Source organism: Zootoca vivipara, chromosome 2 (assembly GCF_965207765.1).
Source record: "Zootoca vivipara chromosome 2, rZooViv2.hap1.1, whole genome shotgun sequence".
Classification (NCBI taxonomy): domain Eukaryota; kingdom Metazoa; phylum Chordata; class Lepidosauria; order Squamata; family Lacertidae; genus Zootoca; species Zootoca vivipara.
The window spans coordinates 34,722,486-34,747,047 of NC_142584.1; the positions used below are offsets into that span (position 1 = coordinate 34,722,486).

A 24,562-nucleotide genomic window follows, 5' to 3' on the forward strand; every position below is an offset into this window, starting at 1 on the left:
TCCGTGTGCTGCTCTGGTTCACCAGAAGCGGCTTTGTCATGCTGGCCACATGACCTGGAAGCTGCATTGGCTCCCTCGGCCAATAACGCGAGATGAGTGCCGCAACCCCAGAGTCAGTCAGGACTGGACCTAATGGTCAGGGGTTTCTGCAGGTGTAGCTGGCATAAGCTGTACCTAGTGGAATTCCCTTTTCAACACAGCAGAACCTTGGTTTTTTTTTTTTTTTGCATCTGAAAGGGATGCAGAGTTACAAGTAACATGCAGTAATTGGGGCCCCCACTAGACACCACCTCAGAGCAGGGTAACATGTGCAGTGCTGGCTCTCACGGCCATCTGTTACTGGACCTGCTGTTCTCCTGAATATCTTATAAGATGGAGGAGCTAGAGCTATTTATAATGGATGCCATGTGGGATGGTGCCTGTGCCTCTCTCGTGTGGTCAGGCTGGTGCTCCTAGATGTTGTCTCCTTACACTCTCCCTCAACCCTCGACAAAATATCCCCTCTCTGTCCCAGCAGCTCTGCTTCCAGGGCACCATGCTGCCAGCCAAAAATGGAAAGAGAGTAATTCTTTTTGTTAACTTGTGGGGATTAGATCATGCATGATCGCCACAGAATGGAACTCACACTAACATAAGCTAACAAGGCATTTCTCTCTTTTTCTTTCAGAAGCAAGGAGCAAGCTTGCCACCACTCTGCTCCAATTAATTTGAAAATTAACGAAGGTTATGAAAGTAAACCTTTAAATGCACACCTACCTCCTTTCCCCCAATCCCCAGATTTTTATTCATTTTATAACAACATAAACAATTACATAAAAACAACTTACAAATACACTACAAAACAAAAACAAAACAACCAATACACAGGGGCGTAGGAAGATAGGGGCAGTGGGGGCGGGCCGCCCCAAGTGGCGGATGCCCCCCACCCCCAAAACGTGCGCCCCACCCCCGGAACGTGTGTTACGCCATTCCGGGAGGCGCACCATGCCCATGGAACACGCAGTATGCCCCTCCTGGAAGCGTGCCGTGCCCCTGGGAGGTGTGCCACGGCCCTCCAGGAGGCATGCCCCACCCCCAGAATGTGTGCACCGCCCCTCCGGGAGGCGCGCCCCGCTCCCAGAACGGGCACCAGCCCCGCCCCCGGTGCCAGAGCATGAAGCTCCGCCACTGCCAATACATATAAATTCTTATCATTTCATCAATTTCTTCACCTGTTTGGGTGACTTCCTCGAGTCCCACCTCTCTGAATTTCAATTTTATCCATCTTTAGCAGTTTCCAAAATTTAAAAAACACACACCATATTATACATTTTATCCTTATCTGAAATTTCTCACCTTTTAAACTTCCTAATATCTTAATACACTAAACAATCCTACTTCTACACTGATAGCCTATATCAACTTCCAAAAGAATTCCAAAAGATCAAATATTACAATATTTTTTCAAACATAATTTAAATTTCTTCCAATCTTCTCTTCTTTCTGGTCGTGGAGTCTTCCAATCAGTTCGGCAAGTTCCATAAAGTCCATTGTCTTCATTTGCCATTCTTCTATGGTTGGTATCTCTATAGCCACTATCCATATCAGGTGGGAGGGGTGAAGTATGTGTGTCTAGCAGGCTCTTTATTCTACCCCTCCTCCTTCCTCTTCACAAAGGAATGTAGTCCTTTGCTGTATTAGTTAACATGGGAACTGAAATGAGGATGCTGTGGAGGCTAAATTCAAAGGTGGGTGGGTGGAGCTGGCAGGGAGAGGTAAAAGGAGACAGATATTTTTTCCACATCTTAGATTTTAATCTGAGCCAGTGAAGAACTCGTAGGATTATAAAGATTTCCCCTTCTTGTGGAGTTCCCAGAGCTTGTATATGAGCCCAAGTTAGGTAAAATTTGCCACCATTCCAGGTTTTAAATCAGAGATAAAACCAGAGCAACTTTTGGTCCCGTAAATGCACATTAAAATGAGAATGCCATTCTGTTCAATGGGGCTTCACTCCTAAATTTGCAGTTTTAGTGTGGCTGAAACCAAAACTGACCAGTAATTGTATAGTTGGTTGCGCCACTTCTCAGCTACTTTGCTAAGACACTCCTTTCAGGAGCTGGTAGACTAAGCTGGGGGCAGTTCTGGGGGCAGGGGGAGTTTCTAAAATAGTTCAGTAGTATAATTCTTCCACAGTTCAGTTATTTTTATTTGAAGACACACACTCTAAAAAATAATAATAATAATCACAAGTAATAATCAAAAAAGTAATAATCACAATAATTACAAGTAATAATCACAAACGAGTACGGTAAATACCTTCTTAAAAAATAAAGACAAAACGATAAAACTTACAATGTATATATTGTTATTTGCACCTTTAGATCACAGCCCTGACTCATGATTTGTCCAAGGCTTCTCAGGAGGTATTTAACAAAGGTGAGATCTGAATGCAGATGACTATACTGTTGTTGCTACATTAATATACGACATACCTAGCCTGCTGCAACTATTTACAGAGAGGACTATCTACAGATGCTATGTAAAGGAGTGCTGCAAGAAAACAACCCTGCTCAAAACCTGAAGAAAGATGCATTGTATTATGCTGGAGAAAGAAGTGGAATCCAAATAGCAGGCTTCTTCTTCCACATGAAAGGCAAGTCTTTCGTGGCTAATAAGACATTAAAATGGCTTAGAAATGTCATAAGATGGGCTTGCAGAGCAGAAGGTCATACAGAGTCCCTTGCCTCCGCAATCTGAATTGCAGGGTCCTGGAGTGTTACAGTTTTCCATGTGTTTCTTGATCCAGTCACTGCATTTACTTCAATTTGGTTTGTCACTGACGTTCCTGTATAATCTCTAGGAGAAAGAAAGAACAACGATGACAGCAAGAATGCCACTGATTGCAATGAACTAAGAAATCATTCACCAATCAGCATAATATATAAAGTATTTTTTCTATAACACACAGGTGTCGAAAAGGCCAGAGCAATGTATACACCTTTCTTCCTGCATTATTAACTGCAGTACTAACAGACTTAATAGATATTTACCTTCAGATAGAAAAAGCCGCTGGAAATATGCATTTCTTATTGCACCTGAGAATGCACCTGAGGAATGACAAAACAAAGGGAAAGCAGAAAAGGCAAATCAGACGGGAGGAGAGGAAGAATTATGTATTTTTCTGTTTACTTTTACCCCATCCATTCCACTCTATGTCCCCCCCCCCAATAAGGCATCTACGTCCTGGTAGTCACTGTTTTCATATACTTTGCTGAAACTTCATCTAAACTATTGTAAAAGCTGTTAAACATTTTCACTAAAAGTCAGGTTGTGGGCTCTTGACGAAAATGTTGTGGTTTATATTGCCTTTTCCCTGCACATATGCATAAATCTTGGCTTGAACTCCATGAAGGTGAAAACGCTATATGTGGCTGTAACAAGTCACAATGCTCACAGTTTCTCTGGTATTTTATTAGTTTCACTTCAAATATAGTATTTTCACAGATGAATTAACAAAAAAAGTTGAAACCAAAAGAAAAAAAAATGTTGTGGTTAGGGGGAAAGCAATGCACCCAAGCACTCTACTACCCACCCCATGGCTCCCCCAGCCAGAGTCTAGACACCCACCCCATAAGAGCAGTAAAACCGGGTATTCTTGTTTATCTTTTGAATCTGGATATCACTGATTCAGGTGGACTTGTGTATTCAGGTGAAGTCAAACCCTTGGAGAGGGGGACCTTCTCTGTCCTCCCGCAAACTCCTGCGCATGCATCTACAAAACAGCAAGCACGTTTTGCCTTTGTAGTGATTTCATCATGGCAGTTAAAACTTCTCCAGCCTAAACTCTGCAGTAGGACAGCCACCCAGCTGAAGGCTCAATGAGGAATGCCTCTCTTCGCACCACCCCAGCCTAGGCACACTTCACATTGGAAGAATTTCATCTTGAGGCAGACTCGGGGTGCATGGCTGGACTGAATCCAGTTCCTCTGGATTCAAGCTAAAGAAATTAAAATGCTACACTGAGCATCATCTGGTGCCTGTGTAAGCTTATTATAGGCAAAACTGAAGTTTTGAAACAAAGATTGCCGGGGAACAATTATTCTAATAAGTAAATTATATGCTCCACACAGACCTTTCTTATAACACATATGTATATAAGCTCCATTGATAAGTTTTCTCCCCCATAGGGATGTTTAGAAATGATATCCTAGGAAGAAAAACATAAAAACTGACCTTTCTTCTTTCTGTGAAGAAAAACCATAATAACAGCACAAATGGCTGCCAGCGTAATGACGATGAGAACTGGAATTACTATTTTCTTTTCTGCATCTTGTGATAATTTATTGGCAGTTGTTTCATTTCCAACATGATCGCGAGCAGAACCTGTACAGGAGGGGAAGAGGAAAAAAGCAACACCTGGAGTGAATTGTCTCTTTGGACACAACTGACTGTGACAATGTGCAAATACTCAAGCCTCAGGTACAATCAAGCCACCAGTACCTCAAAAAAGTGAGGAAGCTACAAATAATCATAAAACCACTGCCAACATCCCTTTCCTCAGCTCCACTCCTCCATCATGAATCTGCCAGTGGAAGTCCCTATTATAAAACTTCCATGTTCTGGGGCAGTACACCCTTGAATACCAGATGCAGGAGACAGATGAGAGGAATCCTGCTTTGGATCCTGCTTGGAAGCTTCATGGAGACATGCAAATGACAGACCCTCCAAGTGTCCCTATTTTCCAGGGATAGTCCTGGATTTATAGAAGCCGTCCCGGTTTCTGATTTGATCTCAGAATGCCCCGCTTTTCCTTACAACGTTCCTATTTTCATCAGGAAAATGTTGGAGGGTATGGAGTTATCCAACCCCCGAGCCTAGGAGATAAGTAACTATACAACCTTTAGAAGATATCTCATTAAACAACAGGGAAGTCGTTTAATGTTTATGTATGTTGGAAGCCGCCCTATGTGGCTGGGGCAACCCAGTCAGATGGGCAGGGTATAAATAATAAAATGTTGATGATGGTGATGATGTTGTAATAGTACGTTCCTATTTTCATCTGAAAATTGTTGGAAGGTATGAAATGATTACTCCAAGGAGCAGGGCTGGACTAGCTCAAAATAAATGACTAGCTAAGGCCACAAACTCAGGGCACTTGTAGACCATTGCTATTTTGGGTAGGATTCAATCACATATCAGGATGTCATGAGCACATCTGCCCCAAGTAGAGAAACACACCATGAGTTAGGAAGAAGTCAGACATCTGGGAGCAGTCTCCCTCCCCCTCTTCCTGACAAGGAATGGAATGTACGGTAGATAAGGTGTTAGCAGAGAGTGGGAAGGAGGGAAGTCAGCTCACTCAGGAAGCACAGGCAGCTTCGGAAAGCAGGAGGGGTAGCATTTCTTCACTGGAAGAGGAGGCAATTAATTTCCTGAGCCCAAAGAGTAGAGGTATGGGAAAGGTATTAGACAGGAAACAAACCTAGAGACATAAGGGTCATAGGTTCAGATATTCTGCAGAAGCAGGAAGCACTCTTCAGAAAGGTCAACTGACTCGTAAGGCACAGATGCTTGGTTAGATGTCCAAGGCTAATTGTTTGTATTGTAATAAATCTTCCAGCTAATTGCGACTTGCACACTGTGTTATCAAGATGGCAGCCTGGGCTCCTGGCACAGGAGATTCAGGTTGCTCAGCTGAAGTTAAAATGGAGTTCTTGCATAACAAACTCACCTGCCCACCCCACAATTCTGACTTAATCTGACAGGAATACACACTGGAAAGTGTGGGATAACGATTGCTTGATGGAACATCATTGATCGTTTAACATCCCCCCACACACAAAATCAGGATGAATGCTCAATAAACAGGTTCTCTAGAAGTGACCTCAATACAGAGCAGAGACTGGGCTCCGAGCTCCAAACATTAAACCCACCAAATCATTTATTTCCAGTTCACCCCTCCCCCCCAAAACACATTCCCATCTAGTTTATTATTATTTCATTCTTCATTTATTAAATTTATATACCACCCTTCATCCATAGATCTCAGGGCAGTTCACAACATAATCAAAATCACAACCAGTTTCCTTTCACTTAATTTGCTCCCCAAATACCCATTCCCCACCCAAAAATCTTCCACTACAGTACAAGTTAAAGTTGATTTTCAAATGGACCCAAGCCAATGTCACTCCCATGGCTTTCTAGACAGTTTAGTCTTTAGGCAACAAGACATTTTTGTTGGACTCACCCTGGAGTTTATCACAATTTGTGTTGTTGTTGAGGATAGAGCAGCATATCGTGTCACTACCAAGAGATTGCCGCTGAAGAGTACTGTTGAGAGAGAATGATCCATCTTCGTTTTTCGAAGACACAAGCTTTGAATTGTTGTTGTTGAGGATGGAGCAGCATATCGTGTCACTATCAAGAGATTGCCGCTGAAGAGTACTGATGAGAGAGAATGATCCATCTTCGTTTTTCGAAGACACAAGTTTTGAATTGTGAGTCAGGTTGGTTCCATGGTCACTAAACCAATAGAGCTGCCTCTTTGGATGCCCTCCCGACGCTGTGCACACCACAGTGTCCTTCTGAATTTTGATTTGAGGTTCAGAATACGGTGCTGGAAAATATGTAGGAAAATATGTAGGTGGTAACTTATTTAATCAATTTAATTAAAATATTTCTAGCCCACTTTGCATTATGAAAAGAAAGCCAAACTTGGATTACAATATCAGTACAGTAGTACCTCAGTTTAAGTACACAATTGGTTCCGGAAGTCTGTACTTAACCTGAAGCGTACTTAACCTGAAGCGAACTTTCCCATTGAAAGTAATGGAAAGTGGATTAATCCGTTCCAGACGGGTCCGCGGAGTACTTAAACTGAAAGTACTCAAACCGAAGTGTACTTAAACCGAGGTATGACTGTAAGTTAAAAGCATAAGATAGTCCTACGGTATTCAGAGTAGACCCAATGAAATTAATGGACATTACAAACTTAAGTTCATTAATTCTATTGAGTTTACTTTGAGTAGGACTTAGCTGAAGACAACTCATGTACATAAACATAAACTCTCTCTCTGTGTGTGTGTGTGTAGGGGTGCTATTATTTTTGTTTGTTACTGTGGTATGTATTTTTGTGTTTTTATATCATAAACTCCTTGGATGAAGGATGGTATAGAAATAAGTAAACAAACAAACAAACAAGCTAACAACTGACTGAAGAAAACGAAAATAACATAATAACCTCAGCAGTCAACAATTCACCATAAAGCCTCGGAAAATAGCTCAGTTTGTTAGTGTGTGGTGTTGATAACACCAAAGTTGCAGCTTCGATCCCCGTATGGGACAGCTGCCTATTTCTGCATTGCAGGGAGCTATACTTGATCCTCGGGGTCCCTTCCAACTCTATGATTCTATGTAATAAATAGGTCTTTAACTGGCACTAGAAATTTATAAAGGTTGGCACCAGCTTTATCTGGGGTGGAACAAAATTTTGCAGCCAGGTACCTACGTATGTAAATATAACAATAAAGAAATTGTTCCCACACTATTATGGACCACATTCAGCTAAAGGTAATTATTTCTTCAGAAACAGAACTGGGTTTGCTATATTTTTAGCATGCCCACACTTCCGCCAATATACATTTTCATTACTTTAATATCACCTTGCTTTTGCCACCAATCCCAACCCATGCCCCATCAAACCCAGAGTTCTTGATGTCCATTGTTCATTGGCTTAAACTTACCAACAACCTTTAGATATATAATTCTGGTGTCGAATCCATTAACAGCTTGCAAAAAAAACTCATAATGTCTTTGGTCAGATATTTTTACTTTGTGGACATTGAGGATAACAGATTGATTTATCATCGTCAATGAAATTCTTCCATTGTCAGTAATATATTTTTTTCTTATTGAGCTGAGGTCACTTTTCTCTGGACAACTTGTCTTATTAGGACAGAACTTCACTGTTGCGTTATGCATTGATTGGTTGTTCTCACATGTAATGTTAATGTTTTTCCCAAGTTCTGCAGTAACATCTTCATCACACGTGAAATTACGGAACTCTGAGAGAAAATGGGTTGGGGAGACATAGCAAATGCATCAGTTGATTCAAGCACTGAAATAGGCGATTAAAAAGCACTATTACGACAGCCAAGGACAGCTGCATCTGTCAGTCAGGGATGGCTGTAGCTCAGCGTCAGAAGCAAACCAGCAGTAAATCACAACATGCAAGTTGGAATTAACTCTTTATTACCAAAACTATAATCTGCACAGGAGTGTCAGGCCTAATAAGCACAGCAACTCATCTCCAGTAGGTCTTACTCTTGTGAAGCAGTTGTTGAGACTGAAGACCCCGCCTCCCCACAGCTGCCTCTCATCTCCCCACAGCTGCCTCTCATCTCCAGGGTTCCCCCCCACAAACAATCAGAGACTGCACCTGTGTACCTGTCTTTGCTCCTCCCCTTTCATGCCTATCCTGGTTCCGGGAGATGCAGGGGGGGTGGAAATTTGTCACAGCAGGAGGGAAAGACAACTATGACTCTTCACCAGCCTAACTCGCCTCCACCTCTTGGCCTCTCTGATGGAAGCTGTAGTCCACAACATTTGGAGGGAAGTTTAGTGAAGGCTGTTTAAGCCCTTGAGATAAGGATTGTACCCTAAGGCTGGCAAAAGGTACAATCTTAAGGCATCAGAAAGCTGCCACCAGTTAGCGTAAACAAGCCTTCCTCCACCTGGAACTCCCATTCTTTTTAAGGGATGCTGGGCAGAAAGATGAGACTAGTGTTGACCTCCAGAAGTTAGACTACAGCTCCCATAATCCCTCACCATTGGCCATGCAGGCTGGTACTGATGGGAGCTGTAGTCCAAAACAGCTGGAAGGCATCAATTTGAGGAAGAAGGAATCTTGTTGGTGCTTACTTTTGAGTATACATGTGTATGCTTGTAAAAATGTTGAGTGGGTTTGGGCTGAAGATCTTACTCCTGAACAAATGCATGTCGGAGTATAAAGCTGTGGAAAAAGTAGTAACAGGAGACAAGCTAGAAGGGAGTTGAATTTATAATACTCAATCATTTAAATCCTTTTAGGAGCACTGGCCATGAAAGTATATAATCCATCACCAACAGCAATAGGTAGGGAGCATAAATTAGCACATATTGACCACATTGTATACAATCTGCAATGCACAATCAATGTTAGCCATTGAGTGCATAGATGACAGCAGAGATGGAGAGCCTGTGTTCCTCAAGATGTTGTGGGACTCCAACTTCCATCAGTCCTAGCCGGCATGGCCAACGGTGAGGGATTATGGGGTCTGTAGCCTAACTTCTAGAGGTCAACATCAGTCTCATCTTTCTGCCCAGCATCCCTTAAAAAGGTACACATGGCAAGAGAATTTGCACAGCTGTACTTAATCAGGATTTATGCACCATGGCTGTAGTTGCACCAAGATTTATGTAATATTACTGAAATGCAGAAAATACAGCTCTCATTTTTCAGAAATGTGCTTAATAGCTCAGAATACCTGAACATAGAGCAGCTGATACATATTTTTAGTATTGAAAGCTGGAGCTATCTCCTATTCCTGTGCAATGAAAGGCAAAAATAAGAGAAAAAGATAAATCCAAAACACCCCACAGTCACCAATGGAAATAGGAATGCTTACTATTAGATCCCTGAGTGGTTACTAATAGGAAGCAGAGAGGTAAGACCTGGAGGGATGCCATCGGGACAATGTTGAAATATTGCTACAGGCCGGCCCCTCTGCTGGAAGAGGTTTCTGACACCATGTTGCACACCTGAGAAAGACCTCGTTGTTCACCTGTTGGGAAAAGAGGATTTGTGAGAGTCCTTCTCCATTTTCATGCAGCTGAAACGGATTTGAAACAAGACCACTTCCAACAGAGACCTTCACATTCTACCTCTGAAGTTGGTTCATCCTTTAAAAAAAACACCAAAAATATTGCAGAACAAAGAACATGACAGAGAAGAGTGAAATCACTTCGTAACAGTAGTGAATGGTATGGCATGGAGGTGCTTACCTGACCTACCAGCAGGTGAGTCACAGCTGCTTACTGGGAGGGGTGAGGCAGACCTGAGGCCACCCCAATGCAAATGCACCAGCAAAGCTGGTCTGGTGCTCTTGCAGGTATGTCTGCATTGTGCAGCTCTCTCCTTCCCAGTAAGCAGCAGTGACTCGCCTGTGGGGAAGTCAGGTAAATGTCATCATCACACTGTCTGCTACTGCTTCATAATATGAAGGGACTGGCAATCAGCAAGCATGAACATGACTGGGAGGCATTAAAAAACAACAACTGCTCATATATTTGAAAGGTACCCATTGGCAATCGAGGCCTTCAAAATCCAGTGGGGCACAGATATTTGGGGCACATTATCCTCTTGCATTAAAGCACTGTTATACCCAGTGCTTTTTTCTGGGGGGACGCATACCCCTAGACATTTTGTGAATCTACATTTGGCCTCATTGAGGGGCAGCATTTCAATATGAGTAGGAAAATGAGAGTACCCCTAAACATTTTTTAAGAAAAAAAGGCACTGGTATACCCTTTTAAAGAATCACAGTTTACCCTGAAAAATCCTTGAGAGCATAGTTTGTTACAGGTGCTGAGAGTTCTTAAGAGAACTCTACAGTCATACCTTGGTTCTCAAACAGAATGCGTTCCAGGACTCCATTCAACTCCCAAAACTGTTCAAAAACCAAGGTGCGGCTTCTGATTGGCTGCAGGATTGGTTTCGATCATTCAGGAGCCATTTGTCCAGGAGCCTAGGCGTTTGAGATCCAAGTTATGACTGTATTCCCTTCACAGAACTACAATTCCCAGGCAAAAGGGATTAATTGTTAAACCCCTCTGTGAAAGAAACAGGGGAACAAGCTACAGTTCCTAAAATTCTTTGGGGAGAACCATGACTGGTACAACAGTGCTCTGTGGCTGCTGTCTACCAACCTCAGTGCAAGACCAACATTCATTTAAGGCTGCTCGTATCCAGCATGTAGAAACATTGCCAAGCACAGGCCTTCTCTATGCACATGAGGTGGCAAAAACCTAAGATGTCAGAAGATGGCTGTATGGCTTCAGACTACTACAGGTAGGGACCCATTTTGAAATTCCCTCTACATTCCCTCTACATTATTTGCTTACATTCCCTGCTGGGCCTGAGGTCCTTTCTTTGATCCAGTGGGCAAGAGGATGGTGACCCAGCAAGACCCAAGAGGCTGCAATCCAACTCCCTGCAATTTAGACTTTAGGTTATCATGCTATAAACATGAATAACAACAATTCCTAAGGTTTGATCCCAGAACACTAGCTCTGAAGCAACTTCCCTGCCTGGAAAAAAATAGTATAGGTCCATTCTGCTATTGAATCTACCATGTCATTATCTTTTCTACCAACAGAGGGAGTGCTGCTCATATATTACAGACAAGACAAGAGTATCATGTTCACAGTTCCTTATCACCAGTTACCAACTTTGCAACTGGAATAAACATGAAAAAATATGACTATCTCTGCATTGGATGCAGATTTCCAGTATATTGCTGCACGCCACCCCAATCTCCAAGCGGTGTGAGGTCCCAGGAGTTCCAGGAGGTTACTCAGGGTCCATGTTTCCTATTGGAAATGAGGCCCAGCAGAGACTGTGGTGCTTTTCTGAAATATAGTTTATTTACACATATATGCAACCTGAACCTATGATGGAGGGGCTCACAGCATTAACAGTCCAAGAGGGTTTTGTTTCTCCCATAGTGGCAGCCTCAGATTCAAGCAGAAATCAAATATTGTGTTCTACCTCTCTGGCTCTCCAGCCTGCAGCTTTATCTCTGGGTCACATCACAGCAAACTTTGCTCCCAAACTATCTAAGAACTGAAAGAGAGGTTCCACCCAGTAATCCAAATACAAACATTAAGATGTAAGAAAACACAAAAGCAGGAAATGCCCATCCTTGAACTGAGATGAAGGAACCATGGAAGAGGTCCAGCGGTGGAGCCCAGCACCAAAAGTGCACATTATTTTTTAAAGGCAAGTTGTGCAGGAAATCCTGTCCTTTGTCCTTGACTTTGGGGGGGGGGGCAAATGACAAAAAATCAAAACAGAAACAAAAACTGAACAGACCAGCTTTGGGTTTTTATGCCTGCTCGACCTCCATAACCGAATCTGGTTAGGAACAATCCTATATACATTATCCTGATTGTAAGGTTTGCCACTCAGTTTGGTCTTGTGTAGCTGGATCAAATTGTGCACTTGCTATTCCTGATAAGAGGAAAATGCCAGCGCAGTAGGGGCAGAGTCAAATTCTGATTGGGGACTGTATTCTGGGCAAAAAAGCCCACAACCCAGTTAAAGGCTTCTCATGCCACAAACCTAATCTGGCTCCTCCCCAGCCCAGCTATTGCTTAAAACCCTGCTGAGAGCCTGAGGTCTCTGCTCCTGCCTGCCTCTACCCACTTGACCCAGGGCAGGGCCTGATAGGTTCTATAAGGGCTGCTACTGCTGCTCAGCAGAGAAGGCTTCTTCTTTTAAATTGTTTTTTAAATCCTTTAAAGGTTTTTTTAAGTGTTTGAGAGCCAGTGTGGTGTAGTGGTTAAGAGTGGTAGACTCGTAATCTGGGGAGCCGGGTTCGCGTCTCCGCTCCTCCACATGCAGCTGCTGGGTGACCTTGGGCTAGTCACACTTCTCTGAAGTCTCTCAGCCCCACCTACCTCACCGGGTGTCTGTTGTGGGGGAGGAAGGGAAAGGAGAATGTTAGCCGCTTTGAGACTCCTTCGGGTGGTGATAAAGCGGGATATCAAATCCAAACTCTTCTTTTAACTGTTTTTAACTGAGTTGTAAGGGCATTTTGTGGGGTGTGCCTAGGAGGAGCGGAGTGGGGGAGAGCAGGGGGGAGAGACCCAATTAAAGTGATTATGGGTGGAGGGAGGTATAGGGTTGCCAGACTCAATAGAGGACAGGACTTCTGTGCCTTTAATTGCCCTGCTCTCTTTTGAGTCTGGAAACCTTAAAGAGAAACCAGCAGACCCTTTGCTTGGAAATGAAACAAAGGGTCTGCTGGTTTCTCTTTAAGTTTTCCAGACTCAAAAGAGAGCAGGGCAATTAAAGGCACAGAAGTCCTGTCCTCTATTGAGTCTGGCAACCTTAGGGAGGTATGGCATGGGAGGAGGGGCAGGCCAGGTAAGGGGCACGCGGTACAGGCAGATAGTGACCGTGCCATGTGCCAGCCCCCCCCCCAACCTAGGGAATTGTGGTTGTCATATCAGCCAGCCCTCGGGTCTGCAACTGCTGCTGTTGAATGCCAGGTCGGCCCAGAATAAAAAACTCCCTCATCCATGATCTGATTATGGATGAGGAGGCTGATCTGGCATGTAACCTGGGTGGGTGAACAGGGTGGAGTTGGCCTCACCCAGCTGTGCCCACCTGGGTACTCAGTACAGCATCAGGCCAGACTCGAGGGTAGGGTAGGGGGTCTATAAAGCCTCTCTATCTCCAGGCTCTCTGTCCAGTCAGGTGTGTGTGTGTTCCTGGTGTTGGGTAATTGGGACACGTTAGGGATTCTGCTGGTTTACCACCTGCCTCGCTGCCCAGCAGTCTCCCTGCCTGAGCTGACAGAGCTGGTCTCAGAGGTGGTGTTGAAGACTCCCAGACTGCTGGTACTGGGAAACTTCAGCATCCATGCCCAGGCAGCTGGCTCTGGGGCAGCTCAGGACCTCATAGCCACCATGACAACCATGGGGCTCTCCCAACATGTCACGGGCCCAATGCACATGGCAGGCCACACTCCGGACTTTGTTTTCTCAACTGGGCAGGAGGACGGTGATTTAAAGGTGGGTGACATTGACATCAGTCATGGTCGGATCACTTTCTGTTGAGATTTAGGCTGTCAGCACCTTTTCCCCTCCACAGAGGCAGGGGATCTATTAGCCCTTGGAGGCTGATGGGTCAAGTGGGATTCAAACGGCTCTGAGGGGTTTTCTGGCTGATATCACTGGCACCCCCGTTGAAGCCCTGACCGACCTCTGGAACACCAGGCCTTTGGTTGATTTAATTGACACCTGATGCCCTTTTAAAATGTTTGGCGGGGGGAGTTATTGGGTTGTTGTTTTGTTTTTATTTTATATTTTGTGGTTTTATGTTTTGATTTTGTTCTGTGAACCGCCCTGAGACCTCTGGGTCTATGGTGGTATATAAATTAAATAAATAATAAACAAGCAACAACAACCACCCTAGGAAACATAGGAAGCGGCCTCAAACTGAATAAAACAATTATTCCATCTAACTCAATATTGTTTGCACTGACTGGCAGTGGCTTTCCATGGGTTCAGACCAGGCGCATTCCCTACTTGGAGATGTCAGGGACCTTCTGCCTGCAAAGCAGATGATCTACCATTTACCTACGGCCCTTCCTTTCTAGTCTGGTCCTTAGCCAAGCCTTGGGGGGAATGAAGAAAATGAAACCGAATCAAAACAGAAATTAATTTTGGCAGGCATGGACCCAAAGGATTAGCACTGTTCAGTTAACCACAAGTCAAACAGGAGAGAGGCATGTTACCCGTTAAGGAAGGAAGTTAAGAAACAAAGCCACTTGAAAAATCGAAGATGTTAAAGGAAAAAAAAGCTGTTTCTGGGAACATAAAACTGAAAGACAAACTCCACAAAGGACATGAATTATATTTGGAAAATGCAGCCAGTTGGTTAAAAGTGACTACTTCCCACCATTCAAGATAAGTGCTGACCTTGACAGGTCTGAATCATGTCAACAAAAAGATATTCCCCGGAGTTTCAGCAGAAGGTCCTAGAACTTTTAAGATGCCTAATTTCTGAATCATGCGAAGAAGAGATACAATTGCAGGAATCAACGCAGCAATTACAGGTGGTGGACAGTGAAAATGACTTTTTAGAAGACAAACAATGTTGATGAAGAAAGCATGGAAACCAAATGTAAAGATAGTGACGATGACAATAATGAAAATAATGAGGAAATTACAAAACAGAATGAGGCCCACCATGACGGAGAAAAGGACTCTTCAACGCAAAAGGACATGAGGACATTCCCTCTTTTGTGGAGGGAATGCCAGGAGCTGATAGATTTTCAGATTCATCATATGGGAAAGGAAAAAGACAATCAAGAAAGAATGAAAACTCAGGGGGGATGTAAAAAGAGTGGGGTGATAAAGCATGGGAAAAAAGGGGTGGGGTGAAAAGAGTAATAGATTGGTGATTATTAGGATGGATTAAAAGGCTGAAAACTGGACTGTAGATTTGGGACTTTGCTGGAGGAGAGGGAGTGCCGGGCCTTGGGGAGGGGAGGGTTGTTAGAATAATATATTGTAAATTAGAATTGGGTATGGAAAAAAGGTTTGAAATTAAGGAGGTCTATTGAGGGGAAAAATCAGGCCAGGGAAGAAAAATAGATTGTGATCAGAATGAATTAAGATAGTTTATGAAAGTGATTAAAAATTATGTTTAAAAATCGGTATGTAGATTAAGACTTGGGGAAAAAAAAGAAATTGTCAAAAATGATTTGCAAAGGAAAACCGGGAAAGGGGAGGTTGGGGAAGCCCCTATAACAATGTTTAAGGAAATGAATATGTATTTTTCCTTTGTTTTTCTTTTTATTCTGCTTTTTCCATTTTTTCTTTTTCTTTTTTTTTGCTGATATATATTTTTTTCCTTTATGGAAAAGTGGTTGGGTGGACACTCCCCTGGCTTCTCCCTTGTATTACTGGGGCTCCTCGGTGGCAGGGGAGGGCTTTGGGGCGGGGGAGAGGGGGAGAGGGGGGAGGGGGGAGGACAAACCCAATCCTAAAATGAACCATCATCGGCTGTTCACCTTCATGGGACCCACTCATGGCAGGAGGGGGCTTGTGGAGGGGGGGGACAGAAGGTGAAGGAATCAAACTATGCTATGTATATTCTCTTTTTTGTTGTCTTTTTTTGTTGGTTTTTGTAAAAAAATTAATAAAAAATATCTTTAAAAAAAAGGACATGAATTATAGCAAAAACTGGAGCTGGCCCAAAATTCCACCCTCTAGGTTTGCATCCCCATTCACAAGCTCCAAAAAGTCCAGGTGCATTCACAGCCCATGGTAGTTAAGAGCATGCCCCTCTGAAACTCTGCATGAGGTATGGGGATGTCCCATGGCTCCTCTGCAGGAGGTGAGCACTTTTGGCTCCATGGGTTTGGGGAATTCCATCTATATCTGTACCCCCTATGCAGTCTAATGGAGTGCATTTAGAGAGGCTGAAGCCTTATTTCTTATGGGAGAACCTCAGAGGGAGTTCTTTTACTCCTCCTCTCTGTTATTTATTAAAAGCTGAACAACTCGAGCTGATTTATTTATTTAAAGGAAACAGGGATATGTACAAGGAAAATGCAGAGTTGTAATCTGGGGGAATTAATTTAAATGTTAATCAGTTAAAGCAAACATTTACTAACTACAGGTAGGTAGCCATGTTGGTTTGCCATAGTCGAAACAAAATAAAAAAATTCTTTCCAGTAGCACCTTAGAGACCAACTAAGTTTGTCATTGGTATGAGCAAACTTCTTCAGATACCCGAAGAATATCTGATAGAAGTGTGCATGCACACGAAAGCTCATACCAATGACAAACTTAGTTGGTCTCTAAGGTGCTACTGGAAAGATTTTTTTTTATTTACTAACTACATGTAACAAGTCCATCCTCCCTCCATTACTGCCCCTCAGTTTTAGCTTTCCTGGACTGTGCCTTGTCTGCAAGATCAGCATATTATGGATCTGTTGGCCATCCAAGGCCAATCAGATTTTTACCGTGATGAAGAGAGAGACCTTCTGTTGAGTGCTCAACAGCAACAAACACACAAACAATGAAACTCTCCCAACCCAACAACAATTAGGTAAAGAAAGGGGCTCTTGAGATGACAGTGCTGGAAGATCTGCACCATCTTCATCTAAACTCAGGTGTAAATATGTGTAATTAAGCCATATTTCTTAAAGACACTGCAGCCTCCGCTGCGTTTCGTTCTCAATGGAAACACGACCCTGGAACCACATGGAATCTTGGGCAGAGATTGCGGGTGGCTCACAACCTTTGTACCTGGATCAAATTGGACTTCATAATGATACAAAGTCAGACAAGTCATTCCCACGCAAACAAAACTCAGTGCTTTCCTTATGCAATGGACACTGTATGCTCTTCAGAAGCCACCTTATAATAACTGGCTAGGCTTCGCCCTGCAGGGCAAATAAAAGGCTTCAGGAAAAGAAACCCTTTCATTAGGGAGATGGGCACCAATTCTAAGGGTTGCCTTCAAACTCAGTTTTCCTCAAAGCACAACCGCTAACACTAATGAGCATAATTAAGTCAGGCCCATTCATTTCAATGGGTCTGTTGTTGTTTAGTTGTCTCTTCGTGACCCCATGGACCAGAGCACGCCAGGCACTCCTGTCTTCCACTACCTCCCGCAGTTTGGTCAAGCTCATGTTAGTAGCTTCGGGAACACTGTCCAACCATCTCGTCCTTCTGTCGTCCCCTTCTCCTTGTGCCCTCCATCTTTCCCAACACCAGGGTCTTTTCCAGGGAGTCTTCTCTTCTCATGAGGTGGCCAAAGTATTGGAGCCTCAGCTTCAAGTTTCAAGTCCTTCCAGTGAGTTTCAATGGGTCTACTCTAAGTCAAACTGATGTGAATACCAACCACTCCATGTATTTGCACCCCAAGGAGCAAAACTGTCACGTTACAAAAAAGGAAGCATCCCTTCCGGATAAATTGTTTTGCATCACTTAAGGAACCGGGGGGGGGGGTTGTTGTTAAGGCTTCCAAGTTCCAACCACTTTCTTCCTGAACCACCCCGCTTCCCTGCCAACTACGGTTCTCTAGAAGCAACTCCATCAATAGCTAAACTGTGCATTAGTTCTTAGGAAAGGGAAACTCCGTTGTGTACCGCAGAGCCGAACGGATTTGCCACAAGATGCAACTGAACGAGAAATCAGTAGAGTACTGCCATCCAGGGAATACCTGTCCAAAGCCACCCGGCTCCCCGCAGGTGACTCCCCCCTCGGACGCCCACTAACGACTCTCACAGACAATTGTCCCACCGTCCCACCGTCGTCTACTCCAACCCGCTGCAATGCAGGAATCGCCGCTAAATAATCCCTGACAAGTGGCCATCCAGCCTCTGCTTAAGGCTCCAGGCATTCTTAAACTGCACCTGGAGGCGATTTTGAGTAGGGAAATGGCTGGCAAAGGAAAGGGACTGTGCTGTCCCCTCGCAGCTCCTCGGCTCCCATACAGAATCTGCTTCGGATTTAAAGGAAAGCGGTCAGCTTTCGTCCCGATTCTTGACGCCACGCAGCCTGGCTCGGATTCTCCCACTTCGGTTTCTAAGAGCCGTCGTTGCAGCAAGAGGAACTCGATTTCGCTCCAGCCTCGCAAGACCTTTGAAGCTTTCACAAACGAGCGACCGAAGCCAAAAAAAACCAAACTACAGTACTGGGGAAAGCCTTACCTGAGAGGCTGTAGCGGAGAAGAACGCGCGAGCATCACCAAGCATGCAATCTCTGCTTGTGAGCGACGAGGCACACGAAAACGAAACCAAAGAAAAACACAGAGAAGTGCTTTCACTTCTCGTATGAGGCAATACAGTAAGTTCAATGAGTTCACTCTCCCGGGAAATAAGGGAATTCAGCATTTAGGCCATCCACTTTCACCCTCCTTTTTTCACATGTCGACGACGTGTTCTGTCCTGGATCTAGACACATCAAAGAAGCGTTTTGGTTAAACCCGTTGCTAACATTGAATGAGAAATCGGGTTGGAAAAAACAGAACTCCACAGCGCCATCTGGTGTCACAGTGTTAGAATGCCTATTCAACGCGTATATAGCGCTTTTTCTTTGCCAAGTGTAGCTGAGTCTCTTTTGTTAGGTTTGAGTTGATCCTAGTCCAGGTATGACCTGACTGCTTATCTTAGACGGTTCAGGTTCTTTCATATATTGCAAACTCCTGCTGCAAAAGGGTCCCTTTAACAGTGACATTTCCCTCTCTGACAGCAGCATGTTAGGAAGACAGTTAATGCTTTGCTTTCAGAGAACGAAGCAGACATTTTTCCCTCACCAAAGTTTGCAGCTAACAAATTGATTGATTGTCTTTCTATCCCGCTTCTCCTTCAAATGAATTCCAAAGTGGATTACAAACAATAAACAACAAGAACATAGCAGAACATCATATGAAATAATTAACAAGACTTCAATAAAACAATTGTGATACAAAACACTGTTAACAAAGCAGCGACTTAAAAAGAAAAGATAAACCACAATTAGAGCAAAAGTCATATTGTATGAGCAACAAATCAATATGACATTTGTAATCGATAAAACAATATTAACAACGTTAAGAGAACAACAAAAAATAAACTAAGCACTGCTAAATTCATACACACATTCTCCTTGCTGCCACGACCAGTGCTGGGTTTACATATAAGCTAAACAAGCTATAGCTTAGGGCCCCACTCTCTTGGGGCCCCCCAAAAAAATTAAAGAAAAAAAACCCTGGATGTACATTTCCAAAATATAAGATAAAAACAAATAAAATAAAACCTACATACAGCAACAGTGTTTGGTGTTGTGTAGGCTCCTATGATGTAAGTAATGGGCCCCGCGGCTGCACTTGCTAGCCTGCTCCCTAAAATATCACTGGTTTACTCATTTCTATATATAGGTTACCTATATTCTGCATGGACTGGTCCATAAATTACCATATAGCATATATTCAACACAAAAAAACAGTGACAATTTGTTGTTGAAAAAGGACAGCTGGGCATTTAAAGGGCCCCATTACCTTCAGTAGCTTAGGGCTTCATCAAATCTAAATCCGGCCCTGGCCATGACTCACAATCTGTCACACTATTCTGGTCATTAAAATACACATTTTTAAAAAACACACACATCGTGTTTGTTGTTAATGCAGCTCAGTGAGATGCTGCACTGGCTGGTAGAGATAGTGCGGTTCTTGGGACTACCACCAGTGATATGGTGGATGCTGACTCTGGGTAGCCTGCCCAGGTGCCATTGCCCACAAGGCTCTCAATAATCAGGAGGTCCATTCCCATTCAATGAAGTCTGAGACCAACCTGTCATAGAATCATAGAATCATAGAGTTGGAAGAGACGACAAGGGCCATCCAGTCCAACCCCCTGCCAAGCAGGAAACACCACCAAAGCATTCTTGACATATGCCTGTCAAGCCTCTGCTTAAAGACCTCCAGAGAAGGAGACTCCACCACACTCCTTGGTAGCAAATTCCACTGCCGAACAGCTCTTACTGTCAGGTAGTTCTTCCTAATGTTTAGGTCCCTCCTGGAGTCATGGCTACACTCGGTGTAGGAGATGCTGCCAGCAGCAGAATGGGAAAAGCTGTTCTTCTCAGATGTCTCCTTTCATCAGCATTAAAAGGATGGGTGAGGTACAAATAAGAAACTTATTATTTAAAAATTATTATGGTGATAGTTTATTGTTTTAATGCTGCACACCGATTAGAGGGGTTTCCTTTAAAAAAAATCAAGCCATTTATATATGCTTTAAATAAATAGTTAAATAAATGCCTAATATTCTATGCATTTGATGAAGTAGACTCTGTTTCACAAAAGATTAGGCCACAAAAAAAGTTGCGATTTCAGGTGCCAAGGGACTCTTTGTTGTCACAGTTCCTCTCTTGAAATGTATTTCTGTTCTTTAAAAGGATGTATCTTGGCCTGGTTGTGCATTATTATTATTATTATCATTATTATTATTATTATTATTATTATTATTATTAAATATAGCCTGTCTACATATGACCATTTGTTTCCCTCTCAAGTTGCTAGATCAGGACAGGGGTGCCAACTTGAATAAAATATTGTAGGGGCCCAGGTAAACCCCAGTCTGCATAATTCAATCACATGATGCAGTGCACACACACCATTTGAATGGCAATGCCAATCAACTTGGGGGGAGGGCAGCCCCCTCAAATATTTTATCATGGGACTCCCTGGGAGTTGGCTCCTATGGATCAGGAGATCCCAAACTTCATTCATGTGGTTTGTGGCAAATTTGTGTGTTTGCGGTTAAAGACAAGCAATGACACATCCACCACATTAAGTATTTATATTTCAAGTTGTCTTTTTATTGCTTCTTTTATTTCAGCAGAATTCAAATTGCAATAAAATATGAATGAAGTGTGTGTGTGTGTGTGTGTGTGTGTGTGTGTGTGTGCAACCATGTAGGGTGGGAGTCACCCAACAAACCACATCAGCAGAAGCCCTAAACAAGGACTTCCGCTTGTGCAATGGGGCTTTGCCTCCTCTCTTCGCCCACACATACCCCCCACACCACCTGCAATTGGTTCAGGGAGGGGGAGTCAGGAGAACCCCCAGAACAGCACATGGGAGGAGGGGACAGGAGATTGTTCCATCCAGCAAGCTGCAATGCTTGTGCAGGAAGAATGTCTGTAATAGTGTGTTGAATCCCACCACAAATATGCAGCTCAGTGCATTACAATTGCTAAAACAGGCAGGAAAAAACCTGCCCAGCAAGTAGTCCATGGGTGGGGAGGAGGGAGAGTTTGGGAACAAGTCTGCGTGTGGCATTTGGACTTTGTTCCTGCAAACCTAGTCTGCAGCTAGATAAGTGTTGTTGTTTTTGAATCAGCTGTGTTTTTAAGCTGATAAGAAATGTTCCTGCTCGTGGCTGGCCAATCATTTGCAGTACATCTTAAATTCCAAAGTACAAATAATGGCATTCTCTCTTATTTCACGCCATTCCAGGATTGTGATGAGACACTACTCTGACATAATGCATATCCAGGATTGTGATGTGGCACCAATGGGGGCTGCACAATGGCAACATTACTTCTTTATGTAGATAGGAATATATGCATTAATTTTCATAGGTCTACCCTGAGAAAAACTTAGTTGACTACCACCCAGTGTATTTTCCCCATGTAACAAATCCTTACTGAAAAACACAATTTCCACTCCCTACTGACAAGTAGACAGGTGTGTTTTCAGAAATGGCCCTAAGGGTTCCTTTATATGCTGCTTTTTTATACTTGACTGCATACAAAATGTGCGGGTGGCGCTGTGGGCTAAACCACAGAGCCAAGGGCTTGCTGATCAGAAGGTCGGTGGTTCGAATCCCCACGACAGGGTGAGCTTCCGACGTTGCTCGGTCCCTGCTCCTGCCAACCTAGCAGTTCGAAAAGACATCAAAGTGCAAGTAGATAAATAGGTACCGCTCCAAGCGGGAAGGTAAATGGCATTTCCATGCGCTGCTCTGGTTCTCCAGAAGGGGTTTTGTCATGCTGGCCACATGACCTGGAAGCTGTATGCTGGCTCCCTCGGCAAGTAAAGCGAGATGAGCGCCTCAACCCCAGAGTAGTCCGCAACTGGACCTTACGGTCAGGGGTCCCTTTACCTTTACATACAAAATATACATGAATTGCATAAAATACGATTGGAGAATGAGAGCATTATCTGTTGGTAGGCATTTCCAAACACTTATGAGTTGCAACATGATAGTTTATCTGCTACTGCACATAGCTACCTGCAGCGAAAAAAAAATGTGTTAGACAAGAAGCTGCTAGGAGATTAGCTGGCTAGAGCCTTTAGTTTCATATTATTCTTTAGCTGGGATGTGTCTGTGAGAGACTGAGAGAAGAACATAAGAATGCAAGGTTGCGTGAAACTGGAGTGGAGGAATGTTCAGCAGGTGCTACTAAAATGTTTGTAGCAATATCCTCAGTGTGAAACCCTACTTCAGGATTAACTATTGCTGTGTACACGTAACACGTAATGTGACTTGAAAATGACCTCACTGCACATTAAGCTGCTAATGTGTATTTTCACCTTCACTTTCTGAATTTAAACTAACAGATTGCCCTTTTGCGTTATAAACAAGGTAATAAGGAAACCAGGTTCTGTTTATTATGAACAATACTTGAACTTTACCACTCTTATCCTGTGGCACAGTGCTGGATTTACGTATAAGGTAAACAAGCTATAGCTTAGGGCCCCACTCTCTTGGCCCCCCCCCCAAAAAATTAAAGGTTAAAAAACCCTGCTTGTACATTTCCAAAATATAAGATAAAAAACATATAAAATGAAACCTACATACAGCAACAGTATTTTGTGTTGTGTAGGCTCCTATGATGTAAGTAATGTATCCTGCCTGCTAGCCTGCTCCCTAAAATATCACTGGCTTTCTCATTTCTAAATACAGTGGTACCTCGGTTTATGAACACAATTGGTTCCGGAAGTCTGTTCATAAACTGAAGCGTTCATAAACTGAAGCGAACTTTCCCATTGAAAGTAATGGAAAGTGGATTAATCTGTTCCAGACAGTCCGCGGAGTACTTAAACTGAAGCGTTCATAAACTGAAGCGAACTTTCCCATTGAAAGTAATGGAAAGTGGATTAATCCGTTCCAGACGGGTCCACGGAGTACTTAAACTGAAGCGTTCATAAACTGAAGCATGGGTGTAATTGGTTCCGGAAGTCTGTTCATAAACTGAAGCGTTCATAAACTGAAGCGAACTTTCCCATTGAAAGTAATGGAAAATGAATTAATCTGTTCCAGATGGGTCCGCGGCGTTCATAAACCGAAAATTCATAAACCGAGGTGTTCATAAACCGAGGTTCAACTGTACAGTGGTACCTTGGTTCTCAAACTTAACCCATTCCGGATTTTAGTTCAACAATTACTGTACTTTGAAAAAATACATACCGGAATTTTGTTATGTGCAAATGGCTTTAGATACCTATTAGGACCATAAATAGCGATATAGCATATATTCAACACAAAAAAAACAGTGACAATTTGTTGCTGACAAAGGACAGCTGGACATATAAAGGGCCCCATTACCTTCAGTAGCTTAGGGCCTCATCAAGCCTAAATCCGGCTCTGGGCACAGAGGTTTTATCTTGATCATTGCTCAGCTCCTACACTTTATTCTGTTTAATAAATTGGGGGACTGCACACCATGAAACACCACTGCAAAGCGAACAGAAGGTTATATTAATCCACACACACTGGGGACTCATCCAGACTTCGTTTTGCGCAGACAGGCGGAGGACCCCCCCCCCAAAAAAAACCTGGGCGACACCCAGGTGGAATAATGACAAGACAACATGTTATGGGATTAAAAAATTTGGCCACAACTTTACTAAAACTTCAGATGTAGGGAGACCCTGAATGTTATGTATGCCAGGGGGTGCTTTGTTTCAATGTACCGGTAATACTTTTTGAACCTCCTGAGTTCCTTTTGTCTAGCTTGCTGCAAAGCTCTGAAGTTAGTTTCCTTTTCCACTTTCTTGTGTAGCAATAAAAGACAGTTGTGTTTGAGAGGTTGGCTTCCTCCTGATGTTTCTTTCCCAACACAACACTGAAAGGGAGCTTAAGATTGTTAAATATGTAAAAGAGCCTTAGCATTTAAAAAACAAACAAACGAGAAATAGCCTAGGAGAGTCTGCAATCCTGAGTGAGTTTTAATAGCAGTAGCAGTAGCAACAGCAGGCCGGGGCAGTTTAACCCTCCCTCCCACTATTCTTTTCACTAAAAATCCTAAT

The 24,562-nt window shown here is 43.2% G+C and overlaps 1 protein-coding gene and 1 pseudogene across 3 annotated transcripts; one reads left to right on the plus strand and one right to left on the minus strand.

The window, feature by feature from the left end:
• Nucleotides 1–2,161: 2,161 nt before the first annotated feature.
• Nucleotides 2,162–18,765, minus strand: LOC118079883 (uncharacterized). 3 transcript variants are annotated; one of them, XM_035104591.3, is made up of 7 exons: nucleotides 18,474–18,765; nucleotides 9,645–9,800; nucleotides 7,722–8,042; nucleotides 6,227–6,595; nucleotides 4,213–4,362; nucleotides 3,030–3,086; nucleotides 2,162–2,835 (listed from the first exon to the last, which is right to left on the minus strand). In XM_035104591.3, the coding sequence occupies exons 2-7, from the start codon at nucleotides 9,703–9,705 to the stop codon at nucleotides 2,813–2,815; spliced, it is 981 nt and encodes a 326-aa protein (XP_034960482.3). In that variant the 5' UTR covers nucleotides 9,706–9,800; nucleotides 18,474–18,765; the 3' UTR covers nucleotides 2,162–2,812. The 3 variants fall into 3 exon arrangements, with proteins under 3 accessions (XP_034960482.3, XP_034960480.3, XP_088517747.1); XM_035104589.3 differs by lacking the exon at nucleotides 18,474–18,765 and adding an exon at nucleotides 18,177–18,451 and having other exon boundaries at nucleotides 2,162–2,833; XM_088661621.1 differs by lacking the exon at nucleotides 18,474–18,765 and adding an exon at nucleotides 11,140–11,572 and having other exon boundaries at nucleotides 2,162–2,833.
• On the plus strand, nucleotides 13,145–13,955 carry LOC148686807 (uncharacterized; annotated as a pseudogene).
• Nucleotides 18,766–24,562: the final 5,797 nt, after the last annotated feature.

Coding starts and splice junctions, on each gene's coding strand:
- LOC118079883 (XM_035104589.3), bottom strand. CDS start 9,705: ATGGCATCCCTCCAGGTCTTACCTCTCTGCTTCCTATTAGTAACCACT. Junction 3,087..4,212: donor TCTTCACAGAAAGAAGAAAG/GTCAGTTTTTAT, acceptor GTCATTCCTCAG/GTGCATTCTCAGGTGCAATA. Junction 2,834..3,029: donor GCGGCTTTTTCTATCTGAAG/GTAAATATCTAT, acceptor TTTCTCCTAGAG/ATTATACAGGAACGTCAGTG.